This window comes from Onychostoma macrolepis, chromosome 21 (genome assembly GCF_012432095.1).
Source record: "Onychostoma macrolepis isolate SWU-2019 chromosome 21, ASM1243209v1, whole genome shotgun sequence".
In the NCBI taxonomy this organism is placed as follows: Eukaryota; Metazoa; Chordata; class Actinopteri; order Cypriniformes; family Cyprinidae; genus Onychostoma; species Onychostoma macrolepis.
The window spans coordinates 15,473,010-15,491,546 of NC_081175.1; the positions used below are offsets into that span (position 1 = coordinate 15,473,010).

At 35.1% G+C, this 18,537-nt stretch overlaps 2 protein-coding genes across 4 annotated transcripts in view; both read left to right on the forward strand.

The window, feature by feature from the left end:
* rb1 (retinoblastoma 1) overlaps window positions 1-11,647 on the forward strand; it is a 34,056-nt gene extending 22,409 nt beyond the window's left edge. The window contains exons 1-10 of one of the 2 annotated variants that reach the window (XM_058758111.1): window positions 622-728; window positions 1,020-1,129; window positions 6,361-6,506; window positions 6,629-6,733; window positions 6,850-6,963; window positions 7,107-7,249; window positions 8,999-9,029; window positions 9,115-9,257; window positions 9,343-9,389; window positions 10,703-11,647. In XM_058758111.1, coding sequence (XP_058614094.1) covers window positions 1,114-1,129; window positions 6,361-6,506; window positions 6,629-6,733; window positions 6,850-6,963; window positions 7,107-7,249; window positions 8,999-9,029; window positions 9,115-9,257; window positions 9,343-9,389; window positions 10,703-10,773 — 816 coding nt within the window. In that variant the 5' untranslated portion in view covers window positions 622-728; window positions 1,020-1,113 and the 3' untranslated portion in view covers window positions 10,774-11,647. Of the gene's footprint in view, window positions 1-615; window positions 729-1,019; window positions 1,130-6,360; window positions 6,507-6,628; window positions 6,734-6,849; window positions 6,964-7,106; window positions 7,250-8,998; window positions 9,030-9,114; window positions 9,258-9,342; window positions 9,390-10,702 lie in introns of those variants that run through there. The other variant, XM_058758110.1, reaches the window with a different exon arrangement.
* A 188-nt stretch (window positions 11,648-11,835) lies between these two features.
* On the forward strand, window positions 11,836-18,315 carry cysltr2a (cysteinyl leukotriene receptor 2a). 2 transcript variants are annotated; one of them, XM_058758118.1, is made up of 2 exons: window positions 11,836-12,731; window positions 14,974-18,315. In XM_058758118.1, the coding sequence occupies exon 2, from the start codon at window positions 14,982-14,984 to the stop codon at window positions 15,999-16,001; it is 1,020 nt and encodes a 339-aa protein (XP_058614101.1). In that variant the 5' UTR covers window positions 11,836-12,731; window positions 14,974-14,981; the 3' UTR covers window positions 16,002-18,315. The 2 variants fall into 2 exon arrangements, with proteins under 2 accessions (XP_058614101.1, XP_058614102.1); XM_058758119.1 differs by lacking the exon at window positions 11,836-12,731 and adding an exon at window positions 14,389-14,507.
* Window positions 18,316-18,537: the final 222 nt, after the last annotated feature.

Genomic DNA, 18,537 nt, shown 5'->3' on the forward strand with positions numbered 1-18,537 from the left:
TCCCACGCTTCTTGAAAGTACTTGAATTTCGGACATATGGATTCAAGGCCTGGAAAGTACTTGAAAACAAACATAGCTCCTTGAAAGTGCTTGAATTAAATTTGAAATAAATTTAGTTTATGGCGCTATTTAAATAACTCCTCCCAAAAGCCGCTGTGACTTGATAATTGGTCATAAGTTAAACTCAATGACTGAATCAGTCCGGTTTTTGAATGAATCATTCTTTTGAGCTGGTATTTTTTTAATGAATCTGTTGATCTGATTCTAAAGCTAAATCTAAAGACTGTTTTGTTCACCTCAGTTGTTGTAACGGATGCATAAAGATTCTTGTTAAGTTACATTTACTATATATATTTATATATTCATATGTATATATGTGTGTGTATGTATGTATGTATGTGTGTGTGTGTATATATATATATATGTATATGTGTGTGTTTTACATCGTTAAATTGTAATATTTCACAGTATTACTGTATTTTGTTTTTAAGACTTCAAAATCTCAAATATTTGAACAGTATTTTAACCACTGACATTCATTAGCTTGCTCATTTTTTATTTTATTTCATTGGCAAAATGTGAATGTAATTTGTTTAACCTTCTCACCTTCCTCAGGTACCTGTCTCCTGTGCGGCCGAGCCGTCAACCTCCAGCAACAGAGGCCGAGCCCCCCACACCAGGCACCAAAGCACTCCGTTCAAACTCTCTGAGCCTCTTCTACAAAAAATGTAGGTTAAAGCAAAGCTTGCATTGAAATGCAGTGAGTTCTGAAAAGAACATTTTAAAGCTTTTTCGTTAGTTTATGCACAAGCTATAATAGCATGCTTTAATAGCGTTGGTTTTGCTCTCCTAAAATAAATGTTTATATTAGTGCTGTCAAAATTAGCACGTTAATGCAGGCGATACATTTTTTTTCCAGTTTAACACGTTAAAATTATTTAACGCCATTAATGCTAGGGCGGAACCTAGGGTTGGCCACCCCACTCATAACTACTTCTGTCTCTGTTTTTCTTTACAAGAAGTGCATTTATTCGGTCACAGAACGTCTTTACGAGCACATCAAACCGGAGACGTTTCAGACGCGCGCTTCAACTTCACTTCAGCCGCAAGTCAATGAAGCACGGAAACGGTACTGTGCTCGTATTTCATATCAAATCGCGAAAGAAACTACAAGCATGCAATGTCGTGGTCAGTTAAGGAATGAAGTTGCCAAAAAGGCAATTAAAGCTGCCGTAAAACTGTGCGTGCATTATATATGAGTCACATTTAAGAACATGTCTCTGAAATGGTTTTCCAAACTGTCCTGGAGCAGCCCAGCACTGTCTCCCTCATCTAACACACCCGATTCAACTCTTCAGCTCATTAGTAGAGACTTTAAGACCTCTGAAGTGGGTCAGAAAAGGTAATGAGAGTTGAGAGAAAATACAATACGTGTCAGATCCGCGTCACGTTCAGCAGCAACAACACTTAAATAAATAGCAGCCAAAACAACCTAATAACCAGCTGCTGCTGTTGATGTCATCAAGACCAAAAGAAAAAAGAGGAAATCAATAACTTTTATAGCTTTAAGGATTCATCTGTATTTAGTTTAGAATTTAGTGTTTGATAAATTTATTCAATTGCTGTATATTTTTGCTGAGGGGCACAGGTAGCTAAATATGACATTTAGGTAACACTTTAGAATAGGGAACACTTATCTACTATTAACTATGACTTTTCCCTCAATAAATTCCTAATTTGATGCTTATTAATAGTTAGTAAGGTAGTTAAGTTTAGGTATTGGGTAGGATTAGGGATGTAGAATAAGGCATTAATATGTGCTTAATTACTACTACTAAATGGCTAATATTCTAGTAATACGCATGCGAATAAGCAATTAGTTAAGAGACCCTAAAATAAAGCTGCAACTTCAGAAAACACATGCAAATAGAAAAAGCACCAGCAAATCAAGAAAACATCTTAAATTTGACAGCAGGTGCTGTAAATGCTAAAGAAACGCACTTCAAATGCTCACAACACAACCAAATAAAGTATTTTATTTGCAACGCTTTTCTTTGTTTGGTTGTGTTGTGATTATTTGCAGCGTGTGTGTTGTCAAATTGATGAAGTTGTTCTATTAATTTGCAGTTGTTGTTTTCTATTTGCAGCTCGTTGAGCTCTCTCAGCCACCGTAATAATGTGTTTATGTGAAGATTGTTTTAAGTTCACTTAAATTAGAAGTTATTCTTAAAGTCTAGTAAATGTTAAAATTGATAGCTCTTAAATATAATGTTGAATGGCTATAGTTAAATATCAGTGATACTGGCCTTCAGTCATAAAAAAGATGCCATTAAACAAGTGTTAAAAATATACTGTCTTTGTTGTTTGTATGTTAATTTAAAGATTGAATGTGAAATTATTGCAATATTAAAGTATATGTAAATACTTTAATGTTAGGTGGGATTAATCGCGTTTAATTTCAGAAAAAATGTACGATTAATTAATTTTTTTTAATCGATTGACGGCACTAGTTTATATACAGTCATGGCCAAAAATATCGGCACCCTTGGTAAATATGATCAAAGAACACTGTGAAAATTAATCTGCATTGTTAATCCTTTTGATCTTTCATTAAAAAAAATTCACAAAAATCTAACCTTTCATTGGATAATAAGAATTTAAAATGGGGGGGGGGTATCATTATGAAATAATTGTTTTTCTCTAATACACATTGGCCACAATTAACGGCACTCTTTTATTCAATACTTTTTGAAACCTCCGTTTGCAAGTTTAACAGCTCTAAATTTTCTCCTATAATGCCTGATGAGGTTAGAGAACACCTGACAAGAGATCAGAGACCATTCCTTCATCCAGAATCACTCCAGACCCTTTAGATTCTCAGCTCCATGTTGGTGCTTCTCCTCTTCAGTTCACCACTCATTTTCTATAGGGTTCAGGTCAGAGGACTGCAATGGCCAGCAGAAGCTTGGTTTTGTGCTCAGTGACCCATTTTTGTGTTGATTTTGAGGTTTGTGTTTGTCCGGTTGAAAGATCCAAACATGGCCCATTATAAGATTTCTAATAGAGTCAGTCATTTATTGATTTTTTTTTTTTTTTTTTTTTGGTCTGTTGGTATTTGATAGAATCCATGATGCCATGTGTCTAAACAAGATGTCCAGGACCTCCAGCAGAAATATAGACCCACAATATCAAAAATACAGCAGTATATGTCATTGTACACATGGGGTACTTTTTATCCCTGCGTTCACCAAACCCATCTCGAGTGTTTGCTGCTAAAAGCTCATTTTTTAGTTTCATCTGACCATAGAAGCCAGTCCCATTTGAAGTTCCAGTTGTGTCTGATAACTGAATATGCTGGAGTTTGTTTTTGGATGAGCGAGGAGAATTTTTCTTAAAACCCTCCCAAACAACATGTGGTGATGTAGGGGCTGTTTCACAATTTTTATTTTTTTAAAGGTTTTCTGACCCCGAGACTCAACTATGTTCTGCAATTCTCCAGCTGTGGTCCTTGGAGAGTCATTAGCCACTCAAACTCTCCTTCTCACCGTGCATTAGGACGATATAGACACACGTCCTCTTCCAGGCAGTTTCGTAACATTTTATGTTGATTGGAAATTCTTAATTATTGCCCTGATGGTGGAAATGGGAATTTTCACTGCTCTAGCTCTTTTCTTAAAGCCACTTCACTAATTTGTGAAGCTCAGTTATCTTTTGCTGCACATCAGAAATATACTCTTTGGTTTTTCTCATTGTGATGAATGATTAAGGGAATTTGGGCTTTGTTTTCCCTCTTATTTATATTTTTGTGAAACAGGAAGCCATGGCTGGATAATTTCATGTTCATAATCACCCTGGAGTGCTCAAAATTGTGAATATGAATGGGAATATACTTCAGAGATATTTTACTCAAGAATTTCTAGGGGTGTCAATAATTGTCCAATGTGTATTTGAGAAAAACATTTATTTCATAATGATGTTTCCCCCCATTTTAAATTCTTATTATCCAATGAAAGGTTAGATTTTTGTGAATTCTTTAAATAAAAGATCAAAAGGATTAACAATGCAGATTAATTTTCACAGCCGCCTTTGATCATATTTACCAAGGGTGCTGATATATTGGCCATGACTATGTGTGTTTATACATACATACATACATGCATACTAGGGGTGCTCCGATCCGATATTCAGTATCTGTATCGCTCCGATACTGGCATTTTCTGCCGGATTGGGGTATTGGTCAGACAAAACCGATCCGAATTCAATATTATGCGTATACTATTGTGTTATTGTTAAGCCCCACAAAAGCCTAAAACACCATAAAGTTTTCTTGCACTATATTTCAAGTGTTCTGAAGCTGTTACATAGTTTAATGTGAGGTACAGATGAATATTTAAGTCAAGTTCACGTGAGCTCTTCTCTCAGCTGCGGCTGTCTGTCATCCTCCATTCAGTATTCAAACTGCATGCCGCGTTCGGTTATTAGAGTCAAGATGATAAAACTCTCTGCAAGATTATTAAGTGTTCCTAATATTATACTTGATCTGTGAATAAAGATAAATGGTTTTGCATAAAAGGACTTTATCTTCGTGCTGTTTTCAAAATCGTGTTGGTGTCTGTTAGATCACAACACTGAACTAGAGAGCTCTATGTTCTTAACAAGCACAGTAACTGAAATATAAAACCGTTAAAAGAAAAGGCTCAAACTGTCACACAGATTTAATACACTACGCATTAATATCTCTTCACTTTGTGCGTTGAAGTATTCTTTCGTATCATAATACTTTTGCACAATGAAAGATTATTAATAGCCTTTCTTGTTCATCTTATCTATCATATGTTTCTGCCTCATTACTGTGCTATACATTTAAAAGAAATGTCTTTTAATTGTACGGTGTATATACATATATCTGTTTTCATGAATGTATTTTACAACACTACATAGAGCAATGTATATAATTTTACATTATCATTTTTAGATTTAGTCCTACACTTATTCACTTTTATTTGTTCCCCGCTAAATGTTTTTTTTCCCCCCACTAATTTTAGATTTTATAAAATTGTGCACTCATGATTTTTATAGAGTAACTTTTACTACTGAATTATCCAATAACCTAGTTTATAATAGTATTTTTGTCATAGCTTATAATTATATGCATTCATTTGTTGTTTTTCTTTACAATAAAATCTATAATTGTGAAAAAAGTAATGATCAGGTCAACACACATTGAGGTATTAAAAATTCAACACTGATTTAAAAAAACTGCCCAGGTATCAGATCGATATCGGTATGGGCAGATACTCAGAATTTTTGGTATCAGATCGGGATCGGTTCTGAAAAAGTGGTATCGAGACACCCCTAATACATACACTGCTGTTCAAAAGTCTAAAAATCTTACTGATCCTAATGTTTTTTAATGTAGCCTCTTCTGCTCATCAAGGCTGTGTTTATTTGATCAAAAAAACAGTAATATTGTGAAATGTTATTGCTATTTCTAATATTGGTTTCCTATTTTAATATACTTTAAAATAGAATTTATTTCTGTGACGCAGCACTGAATTTTCATCAGCCATTACTCCAGTCTTCAGGGTCACATGATCCTTCAGAAATCATTCTAATATGCTGATTTATGTTGAAACTGTTGTGCTGCTTAATATTTTTTTGGAACCTGTGATACTTTTTTCTTTGAATAAAAAAGTTCAAAAGAACAGCATTTATTAAAAATGGAAATCTTTTCTAACAATATACGTCTTTACTAACTAACTTTTTATCCATTTAACACATCCTTGCTGAATAAAAGTATTAATTTCTTTTTTTTTTTAAAAAGTGAAAATTTACTGACCCCAAATTTTTTGGAATAGTAGTGTATATTGTAATACAAAATTTATATTTTGAATAAACAGTTCCTTTTTTTTTTTTTTTTTTTTATCAAAGAATCCTGAAAAAAAAGTATCTCAGGTTCCAAAAAATATGAAGAAGCACAACTGTTTCTAACATTGATAATAAATCAGCATATTAGAATGATTTCTGAAGGATCATGTGACACTGGAGTAATGATGCTTCACTTCACAGGAATAAATTATATTTAATTATAAGTATATTAAAATAGAAAACGGTACTTTTAAATTGCAATAATATTTACAAAATTAGTTTTCTTTTTATTATTATTTGTGATCAAATATACAGCCTTGATGAGCATAAACTTTTTTTAAAAATGTTACTGATCCCAAACCTTTGAACATATTTGTGTATATATACTTATTACCAATAATAAAAAAAAAAAATTCTTTCTTTTTTTTTTTTTTATCCTTTTTTGTTTTTTTTTCATGTTCATTTTTATTTTTTATTTTTTCTGTCTTTCAGTGTACCGGATGGCCTACCTGCAACTGAAAACATTGTTCTCACACCTGCTGACCTCACACCCAGAACTGGAGCCGATAATATGGACCTTGCTTCAGCACACTCTCCAGAACGAGTTCGAATTAATGCGAGACAGACACTTGGACCAGGTACTACCAACTCTTTTTTCATAAATGTTATAATATCCTGCATTTGCATTCTATTAGCTTTGCCGTATGTTCAGCATAATATTTTTAAAAACTTGACCCTCTCCTCTCTGTTTTCTTTACAGTTGATTATGTCGGCTATGTATGCCATATGCAAGGTGAAGAACGTGGACTTGCGCTTCAAAACGATTGTGACCGCTTACAAAGAAATGCCTAATGCTAATCAAGAGGTGAGTCAATCTGTCTTGTGTTCCCTTTTAAATGATTGAATTCTGATTATCATTCAAATACATTAAGAATTAATCTAAAAAATCATCTTTTTCTTTGTTTTTCCTAAATGTGTCAGACATTTAAGCGTGTGCTTATCAGAGAGGGGCAGTACGACTCCATCATTGTCTTCTACAACCTGGTCTTCATGCAAAAGCTGAAGACTAACATTCTTCAGTATTCCTCTCCTCGGGTGAGACGCTCACTTTTACTTTCATTTAATCAAACTTTACTTGTATTATACTGCCCCCTAGTGGCTTTAAGTCATGTTTAAATGAATTAAAGATTTCACAACAACTTTTGGTTGACCTGAGGGTGTTTCCGTTTGTCTCCCAGCCTCCTCCTCTGTCTCCCATTCCCCGCATCCCCTGCAGCCCCTATAAAAACTCTCCTCTGCGGGTGCCTGGCAGCAATAACGTCTACGTCTCCCCTTTGAAAAGCAGCCGTATGTCCCCAATGGTCATGACCCCACGGAGCAGGTCTGTGTTCACATCTGTAATCACCTTCAGGAGCTCGTCTATCACTTTTAGACTCAGAATTTTTACATTTTAAATCCTTAATAGTCTTTTGACTAGAAAACTTTTTTTTTTTGCTATTTTATTTTGGGATGAAGTATGATGATTAGTGAGATTGACGAATTTTTATTTATTTATATGTATACAGGGCTTAAAGTTTTTTTTTCTTTTGCAATAATAATAAAGAATACAGTATAAAAGATAACAAACAGAAAAGAACAGTATGTACAAAACGAACAACATGCCTTTCAATGAAAAAAATAAATTCATTAATTAACTAAAATTAAATCCTACATTTAAAAAAAAATTGTTGATATCACTGTCGAGTCCATGAGTTCGCACACCAATGGTATGAGGAGCACAGCTTTCACTCTCAACCAAACAAACATTACTAGCCAATCAGAATTTTTTGCTCTTATAAACACGAGACGCGCATAATAGTAGGCACAGTCGCAGCCCTGATGAATGGAGAAGCCAGACAATAAGCTGCGAGGCGCTATATGGTCAAAGTCCATCTAGCGCATATTTACATGGAAAAACTAATTAAAAAGCAGAGGCGCTTTGTAAACAGCTCAGAGTAATCATGTCATCTCCATAAGAACGATATGATTGCCAGAACAAATTTACCGGGCTTTTTGAAAAGGTCCTGTTCGATCTAATGGTAATTTTTCCAGTAATTTACCAGTAAAGACTGTGTGTGTGAAAGGGGCTAAACTCTTCCTCTGTATATGCTGTGAGAATTGCTTAAAGTTCATCTGGGAAAACAATGTGCGTTATCTTACTAGATTTGTAACGTAAATCATTTATAAACCTTTGCCAAAATGTCTAAATGCCATGTTGTATATCGCGATTTCAAAATAAAAGTTTCTGCATGTGGCCAAATATTAAAATTTATTGGATTAAAACATCGTTTAATCACTCTGTAAAGCGAAACGTCACCAGGGTTGGCGCCCTCTGCAGGTATTTGTTATAATACATAATTACTTATAATACATAATTTACTTAAATTGGTTATGTTCATATTATGTATAGGCATATTACATTATGTATTTTAACTGTGTTGTTCAATAAAACCATGTAATTACTTGGTTTTGATATTTTATTTCAGCCAATTATTATTGCCTCATCGTTAGTTTATATATAAATAATCATACTGCAGCCTGGTTTTCACTTAGGTCTGTTTGTGTTAATAAAAATATCAGATTACTCAATTGTCAAAATAATCAGTAGATTACTTGATTACCAAAATAATCATTAGTAACAGCCCTAGATTAGTTAAAATATTTCAAAATAAAACTCTATTTTTACTTTTTGTAATTAAAAGACAAATATTTTGTCATTAGAAAATTTCTTAAAAATAGCATTATAATGGTCTCGTTCTAGTGAACCAAGTATCTGTATTTTGTCTCATCTCGTGATCTAAGTATATTGTCACACCCATAGTGTTGATAAGCGGTGATATAGCTCATAATTTTCCAAGTGTATGATATAGCTATAGTTTCAATAAGGAAAGCAATAACTTGGCCATAGTATCCTTTCAAATGTTTAAGTTGCAACAGCCATTGCATGGATTTTTTTGCTTTAATACACACACACACACATTATTTTTAACTGTAGTATTTTGTTGACAAGCTTCCACTTCATGATTATGTGAATTAGTGTGTTTTTTGTAATAATCATGCTGTATCTTTTCTTTTATGGTGTCCTGGACAGAATTCTTATATCTATTGGCGAATCCTTTGGGGTTAGTGATGAAAAGCACTTATTAAATGTTCAATCTATTTTAAATGTGTTAGACTTTATTTAAAAATCTCTCTTCATCGCAATAGTCTGCAGACAAATTTCAGAAGATTAATGAGATGGTGAGCAGCACCGATTGGTCCCTCAAGAGGAGTCTGGATGGAGGCTCTGCCCCCAAGCCCCTGAAGAGGTTACGCTTTGACATGGATGGACAAGATGAAGCTGATGGAAGGTGGGATTTATGTTCTATTTTTTTTTTTTTTTATCTCTCTAATTTTGAGTCCAGTAAATCATCAAGAATATTTGTTCCTTTTTAGCAAATCGAGTGGCGAGTCAACACTGATCCAGAAGCTGGCTGAGATGAGTAAGTTTCCTACAAGTGTCTGTTGTCTGAGTTGAGAGCTGGATTTCCCAGAACATCAAAGACACTCGAACCATCACACTTCCTCCTGTCTGTACTTTTTTTTTTTTTTTTTATGGGGTTTTTTTTTTTTTTTTTTTCAGTCAGATGGTGTTGTTTATTATATAGTATAAATTAGAGGTAGGTTGTATGCCGATTTGTTGGTCAACATTTTGACATTTTTTATTATTATCAATGTTAAAAACACTTGTGCTGCTTACTATTTTTGTGAAAACTGAGATTTTTTTTTTTGAGGATTTATTGAATAGAAAGTTCCAAAACAGCATTTATTTAAAATGGACATCTTTTGTAACATTATAAATGTCTTGAGTGTCACTTTTGATCTATTTAATTCATTTAATTTGATGAATAAAAGCATTAATTTAATAGTCAGTATTAATTTAAAAATCTGATTAATTAAAAAACAATGATCAGATTAATTAAATATTCCTGAAATAAAATTTACTTCATTTTACGTGATTATTTTCTTTTATGTGGAAATTGATGGATGCAAACCAAAAGAAAATGTTGTTTGTAAGTAAATTATAATATATATATATCTGGCATCAATGCAGTAACAGCCTTACATCATGTAACACTTCTGATTTGTTGAGCCACATCAGAAGCTGTTGTACAACAGCTGAGCTTCACAAACCTGCGATAAACAATAGTCGCTTAATAACAAGTTCCTCATATTGATCTTGTTTTGGATGCATCCTTCTCTGTATTTTTGCATTACTTCGCCTGTTTCTGCATTCTCGCATGCAAATAACATTAAGTAGTCCTCCTGCACTATTAATTGTAAAGCAAAAACAGTTGTGCATTTTGGAACTCCAGTCATCACCCAGGACTGGAACTATTGTATCATATTATTATGTACTAATACATATCCTGCAAGAAAAAAGAATTAAGAATGATTTCTGTAGTGTCATGTGACATTAAAGACTGGAGTAATGGCTGCTGAAAATTCAGCTTTGTCATCACAGGAATAAATCCAATTTTCCAATATATTCAAATAGAAAAATTACGCTAATATTTCACGATATTAAATGCTGTCTTGGTGTGCATAAGAATTTTGTCTTTTATAAATAGGAATGACAAGAATCCCATGTTTTCCAGCTGAATACTCAACAAATAGAACTTATTTTCTATTCCGCCTAATTAGATTAAGATTAGAAACATTGCAAAATACTGTAATCAAAAGGTGCAAGTCATTGTTGAATAATTCAGCATCACGTTAAAGGCTATTGCTTAAACATTTGTTCTTGTCCCTTCAGGCTCGACACGTACTCGTATGCAGGAACAGAAACTGAAGGAGGAGTCTGTTAAAGAGCATCCAGAGCCCTAAATAAATCCACTTTTTAATGCCTGAGGAAAACCACTCCACCATTGAAAGGGAAACGCTGACATGCCTGAGTGTTATATGTTGCTACATTTTGGACAACTCCACCTGTTTTAATATTTAAGTGGTGCACTGCATTTCCTGAAATGGCACAGATGCTTTTCCTGTGTTATTTAATTTTAGTTTGTTTTAAGTGTGTGAGGGTCCATGAAGGAGGATTTATTCTTTTAGTAGTTTATGTTGAGGAAATAACGTGACGCATACCTCTTAAAGGGACAGTTCACCCAAAAATGAAAATTCTGTCATTTACTCACCCTCAAGCTGTTCCAACAACTTGAGGGTGAGTAAATGATGACAGAATTTTCTTTTTTGGGTGAACTATCCCTTATTTGATCTACAAACACATAAAATCTGGCGGGTTTAGTGTGTCATGATAATTTATTGTTTTTTTCTTTTTTCCATTTGTTTTAAAGCTGCCTACTTTTTCCTCATTGCTGTACAGGAAATTGAGATTTACACAGGTTGTAAGATCAAATTTTACCACAGTGTTTCCTTTAATCATGTATTGAACCCTGCTGGTGGCTTTTCTCATTTCTTTGAGGACCCCCTGTTTTGCGTGATAGAAGTAAATGGAATTAAATTTTGAAGCTGTATTATAAATTTGTTGCCGTTTAAGCATTACTGGGTTTTTAGGATGTGATTTGTTGTGGAAGTGCATGTGTTTGTCAACACAGGCGGTCATCTGTCTGACCTTTTTATGTTCTTCCTGAACCGCATTGTTGTTTTTGCTGTTGGATTTTAAGACCGTTTTAGAGCTTTTGTTACTAATATTCAAAAAATTATGTTATACCTCAAATGTTCTTTTTTGAAAAATTATGTAATGCCTCAAAAGTTTAACAACTGACTTGTTAAAGAACAATGAAATGTGTCCTGTTTTGATTCAAGGAAGACAGTGGCACCTTTATCTTCCTCTTGTTGCCACAAACTGAGATGGTAGCCATAGCACATGGTGCTAAAATGATCAATCAAACTTTTGTTTTTTTTTCTCAATGAACTTAGGCAAGTGTTGGCAGACATTCTTCCTACCGGAATGCTGTTTGTCAAGAAATGACATGCTCGCAAATGTCTTGCTCACATTAGTTGTATTTAAAGTTCAGAGATTAATCTTGTAGCATCTTGTTTTTTTAGAAATCTGAACACTTTTACTTTGAAATCATTTCTGCATCCATGCATCCCAAAAGTTGTGAAATCATTTCATAACTGGGTTACACTCTTAAAAATGATTCATGACTGAAATACTGGAACATGTCTGTACGTGAAGGCAGAAGGTGAAATTTAATATAGTTTGTTCACTCAAATTCCCCTTAGCATCATTTATGGTTTTTAATGTACTGCTATCGTCATAGCAAGGCTCTGCTTTGTCAGCAGTGGGTTCTTTTAAAAGGTTATCAGGACATCATCAGAAGTGCTTGTGCTTGTGAAAGTTTAGTGCAGTGTAACTGGGTTAAATTCCATATTACGTGAGGAAACGAATAAGGGGGACAGTAAAATGCACATCTGCATAAACTGTTGTGGTTTAAAGCTGGCATGCACAGTTTAGAGTTTTGCATCTAAAAGGCTTTTGCCACTTACCTAATAATGATAAGCATTGGACTTTGGACCTTTCATACATGCTGTGTATAAAGACATATTATTCAAAACATTTATCTACAGCAATTGAAAGAACTGCCATACTGAACAATGCAGGTATAAGGACAGCTGCTGTTCTTATAGAAGGAAATGAATCAGTCCTTTTGAACAGATTAAAGTGATGATGGGGAGGCTGGTCTTGGGACATCCTCCTTCTACCGTGTTTTCTACTTCATACCTCCTCTAGTAGCTGACAATGCTGTGCTGGTTTGGCTAGTGACAAACTGTGAGCTCTTTTGGACGACCTGCTTTCACCTCTCCACACTGCAGAAAACGTAAGATGTTTTGCTTTTACAGTTTGCTGTGAAATATCTATAACTTGCTTTAAATTAGTTGCTGTTGTTGTTCACTCCACTACTGTGGATTGAAGTTTAAAGTAATTTGAGGTAAAGATTTATTTTTAATAAGACTCTTTAGTAACGGAATGTGAAGGAGATTGTTCACACAAGACTAGAAAAACCTGTTTTCAGGACCACTTATAAAAGTAAAGTAAAATGTGCAAACTGCAAATGGTACATACAGTAAAAACTTTTAGTAAGAATACAAAGCACTTGCGCTCTTAATAATAAAGGTTCCAAAAGTGGGTTTTCGCAGTCATGCAATAGATAACTGTATTCCTCACATAACCTTTCTTAAAAGAACCATTTTTTTCTTTATTACGTATTTTAATAAGAATGAGGAAGTTTTTCCACTGTGAAGAACCTGTTGTGGAATGAAAAGGTTCTTCATGGAACCGTTGATGCCAAAAAATGAATGTTTGTTTTTAAGAGTGTATACAGGTGCATCTCAATAAATTAGAATGTCGTGAAAAAGTTCATTTTTTTCTTGTAAGTTATTTCAAAAAGTGAAACTTTCATATATTTTAGATTCATTGCATGTAAAGTAAAACATTTCAAAAGTTTTTTTGTTTTAATTTTGATGATTAGAGCTTACAGCTCATGAAAGTCAAAAATCAGTATCTCAAAATATTAGAATATTTACATTTGAGTTTCAATTAATGACCATCCCTACAGTATAAATTCCGGGTATCTCTTGTTCTTTGAAACCACAATAATGGAGAAGACTGCTGACTTGGCAATGATCCAGAAGACGAACATTGACACCCTCCACAAAGAGGGTAAGTCACAGAGGGTCATTACTGAAATGTGTGACTGTTTACAGAGTGCTGTATCAAAGCATATTAAATGCAAAGTTGACTAGAAGGAAGAATTTGGGTAGGAAAAGGTGCACATGCAACAGGGGATGACTGCAAGCTTGAGAATACTGTCAAGCAAAGCGGATTCAAACACTTGTGAGAGCTTCACAAGGAGTGAACTGAAGCTGGAGTCAGTGCATCAAGAGTCACCGAGCTCAGACGTCTTCAGGAAAAGGGCTACCAAGCCACTTCTGAACCAGAGACAACGTCAGAAGCATCTTACCTGGGCTGTGGAGAAAAAGAACTGGACTTTTGCTCAGTGGTCCAAAGTCCTCTTTTCAGATGAAAGTAAATTTTGCATTTCATTTGGAAATCAAGGTCCCAGAGTCTGGAGGAAGAGTGGAGAGGCACAGAATCAATGTTGCTTGAAGTCCAGTGTGAAGTTTCCACAGTCAGTGACGATTTGGGCTGCCATGTCATCTGCTGGTGTTGGTCCACTGTGTTTTCTGAAGTTCACAGTCAACACAGCCATCTACCAGGAAATTTTAGAGCACTTCATGCTTCCTTCTGCTGACAAGCTTTATGGAGATGCTGATTTCATTTTCCAGCAGGACTTGGCACCTGCCCACACTGCCAAAGGTACCAAAAGCTGGTTCAATGACCATGGTGTTACTGTGCTTGATTGGCCAGCAAACTCACCAGACCTGAACCCCATAGAGAATCTATGGGGTATTGTCAAGAGGAAGATGAGAGACACCAGACCCAACAATGCAGATGACCTGAAGGCTGCTATCAAAGCAACCTGGGCTTCCATACCACCTCAGCAGTGCCACAAACTGATCACCTCCATGCCACGCCAAATTGAGGCAGTAATTAAAGCAAAAGGAGCCCCTACCAAGTACTGAGTACATATACAGTAAGTGAACATACTTTCCAGAAGGCCAACAATTCACTAAAAATGTTTTTTTCTATTGGTCTTATGAAGTATTCTAATTTGTCGAGACAGTGAATTGGTGGGTTTTTGTTAAATGTGAGCCAAAATCCTCACAATTAAAGGAACCAAAGACTTGTTTAATACACGAGTTTCACAATTTGAGTTGAATTACTGAAATAAATGAACTTTTCCACGACATTCTAATTTATTGAGATGCACCTGTAGTATCATACTAAGGTTGGGGATAGTTCAACTAAAAATGGCTAGCTTATTCCATCAAATCAAAAGATATTCTGAAAAATATGTTGGTGCTTTTTCTGTATGCAATGAAAGTCAGTTGAGTCTAGAAGAACGTTAGGTTCAAGGTTTGGAACAACATAAGGGTGATCTACCCCTTTTTGTTTTTTTGTTTTAAATCACTAAAACTAACTTTGTAATCATTCTCCAGGGAAGGACATGAATGCGTCTGTTCTAGAGCGCTGTTTGAGCTCCAACAGCACCGATGACTTCAAACACCAAGTGTATCCTGCAGCATACATTCTAATTTTTGTCCTGGGACTCGCCGGTCATTCTTTATCTGTCTGCGTCTTCTTCAGCCAATGGAGGACCCAGAAGAGCTTCACTCCAGTCAACGTGTTAATGGTGAACCTGTTGGTATCAGACCTGATGCTGGTGTCCTCTCTGCCCCTGAGGGTCTCGTATTACATACTGAACTCTCATTGGATCTTTGGTCACATCACCTGTAGAGTCATCTCATACGTGTATTATCTGAATATGTATAGCTCTGTGTATTTCCTAGTGGCCCTGAACATCTTGCGTTACCTGGCGCTGGTGCGACCGTACCTGTACATACGCATACAGACCCACTATGTCGCAGGTATCGTGTGTGCTCTCATTTGGCTCTTTATGGGTTTAGCCTGCAGTCCGCTGTTGTTCACTAAGAAAAAAGCTCAAGATGAAGGCAGTTTTCGATGTTTGGAGCTGGCGGAAGACAATGTGGATCAATTGCTCCTCATCAACAACGTTACGTTTCCGGTGGGCTTCGTGTTTCCCTTGGTGGTTGTCATTTTCTGCTCAGTCTTGGTTGCGAAGAACCTTCTGAGGCCTAGTCCTGCGCTCGGTAGGACCAGACCTTGCAGGAAGAAGGCTTGCGCTCTGGTCATCATCAGCCTCGGGATCTTTCTGGTGTGCTTTTTGCCGTATCACATAGTGCGGACAATCTTCTTAACCACCGAGAAGCATGTCCAGACGAACAAATACAAAGACTCGTGTGATTCTATTTTGGTAGTCCGCAAGGCTGCCGTCATAGCGCATTGCTTGTGCACGGCTAACAGTTGTCTGGACCCTATCCTCTTCTTCTTTGTTGGGGAAAATTCACGATCTTTCTTCGCTAAATGGACAGGAGGAAGAAAAAACAGCACTTGCGCTGCAGGGAGAAATCTACAACAGGAAGAGTTACAGGTTTTGCAGAACTGAATGGAAATGGCTGAACAGATAACAAAGAACAGACCAGAAGTACCTCATTCTTCTGTGTTCTTCATAAACAGATGTACGATACACAAAGGTCATGTTTTGACTGACTGGCTTTGTTTACACTGGTTTCAGTATAAGTTAGGACCAGTCAACAATTTTGATTTCTGCAAATGAATTTTGATCCCTTTTTCTTTGTTCCAACGAGGCAGTTACAATGAAACTGAATAGGATTCATTTCTAAACATTAACAAGACCTCAAGTAATGTGTCTTAACATGATTTTAGTGTGAAAAAAAATTATTTATTTTATACAACTTTGTCGCAATGAGAGCACAACGCCATAAAACATAAATTGACCATAAAAATTAGTACAGCTCAAAGCTTTACAGTTTCACAGACAAAGCCAAGTCCCAGACTAAAATGCGTGTTTAATCTGTCTTATCTGAAAGCAACTTGCACTGACATATTTTAAAATCTTGAGTTATGGGTGTGTCAATGAGAAAACATGGTAAATTTGTTAAATATTTTTTTTCCATTACAATAAAACTAGTTGCATGTAGAAAATACGGCAGTGTTGTACAATTCCTGATATATATATATATATATATATATATACACACTGTAAAAAGTGATGTTGACTTAACTTTAAAAAAAATTAAGGAAACCCATTGCATTAAAGTAAGTGTATATATATATTTTTTTAAAGTTAAGTGAACTTGACAATTCACTTATTTTTTTAATTATCATTTACTTTTTTTTACATTACATTTTTTTAAGTTGTCAACTTATCACTTTTTACAGTGTGCAAATTTAGCTTACTGTATCTTTATAAATGTAGTAAAAACAAAAAAGAGCAAAACATCCGATGTGCAATTTTATTCATAATTTTGTAGAAGTTTAGTTAAAAATATTTTTTTGTAGAATTTGAACGCACCAAAAATTGTAATTACAACTTTCCAACTTTTTAATGCCACCAATGCTGTTGATTGAGCTTGTAATGAACCCAGTATTTGCACTTCTATTGCCATTTGTCATGTTGTATCACTGTTCACTTCTATAAAGTTAACTTTGCTCAGCTTTGTAGCTTAGCCAGTGATTGCTTTCCCTGACAGTCACCAGCTCTCTAAAACAGAATGATTGCAAATCACTTTTTTTTTTTTTTTTCTTGTTTTCTTTTTTTTTTAGTTTAATTCACTGTTAGTGTAAACACCGCCTCAGTGTTATGGTGTTGAATGTTAATCATGCTAATATTTAGGCAATGCTGTTACACTCATAGATGTGTACTATAGCATGTATTATATTTTCAATTAAACTTGTTTTAGTCCTGCATTGAAGGTTTAACTTCTCTCTGTGCATCTATGGCGCATTTCTGCAGAGTCCCATGTTAAAGTCTGCGCAATCAGGAAGCATAAGTAATGCTAGCAAAGCATGTGCCTTCCTGCATACACCTGCTTTTCGCAGCTCTCTTTGTCGCCACATTAAAACTGCGCACATTCCTCTGTTTAGGTTTCCATACCTGACACACTTTTTGTTTTGTGGTAGATGTTGGTGCTGTTTGTCATCAGATTTCACACGAGGAAGCTCAGTTTTGTGTGGTGAACATCACTTTATCATTTTCACATCTGCACATCCTTCCACTGTTCATGCTCGGAGTGAAAATGACTTACTTTTTTGGGGGTTGGGTGGGGTTGTTTATAGTTACATATAGTAAATGTCATGGTTACAGATCAGATCTCATTAGAAAAACCATGCATCCCATGTATATTGCAGTACACATTTTTCTTTTTAAAAAGATGCAATGCTTAAAGAGAGATGATGTCCAGGAAACTGTTTCCACAGTAATTGTTTTGTTTATACATAAACATTGAACAGTCTGTATAAAAAAAATAAAAAAAAATTTAAAAAACTGTTTCCTCTTTCATTTCATCCATAAATGGAAGTGCTAGCTATCACCAAACTATTGTTCCCTCCTTAAAGCTCCTCCCATTATGGTTCATACTGTGCAAAGTACATTAGAAAGGCCTCAAAATCTTATGGACTTAGACTGCGTTTTTAGCTCTATAGAGCAATTTTGGCAACAGTTTTTAAGTTTACTGTCAGTCACCAAGCAATAATATATTTTGATATTTTAAATGCTCAGAGTCTAACACTTTAATACTTTTTTGTCTTATGAAATCTTTTTCGTTTAAATTAATCATTGATATAAGAAACTATTATTAGTATCATATGGATGTTAACAGACCAAATTTAAACACTTCAACTGTAACTACAGGCATATTCAGGCATTTAAAGTTTTTGTTTTCACTTAACCCATTCATCCCAACAGTACCAGTGGTTTTTGATACTGATCTGTTGGTCTGTATGTAAGAAATGTTTGCTAACCTCTGGTGCTGCAATGAAGCTGTTTTGTTTCTGTGATCACACACTTCTGCACTATGCTGTTAGCGCAGCTCTGTTTTATGTTTTGTGATTTTAAGTTATCTTGAGGCCCCCTTGGAAGTTTTCTGAGGACCCATAGTGGCCCATATTGTGTTTATATT

Bases quoted from the DNA above. Each gene is read 5' to 3' on its own strand.
- cysltr2a (XM_058758118.1), top strand. From the start codon at position 14,982: ATGAATGCGTCTGTTCTAGAGCGCTGTTTGAGCTCCAACAGCACCGAT.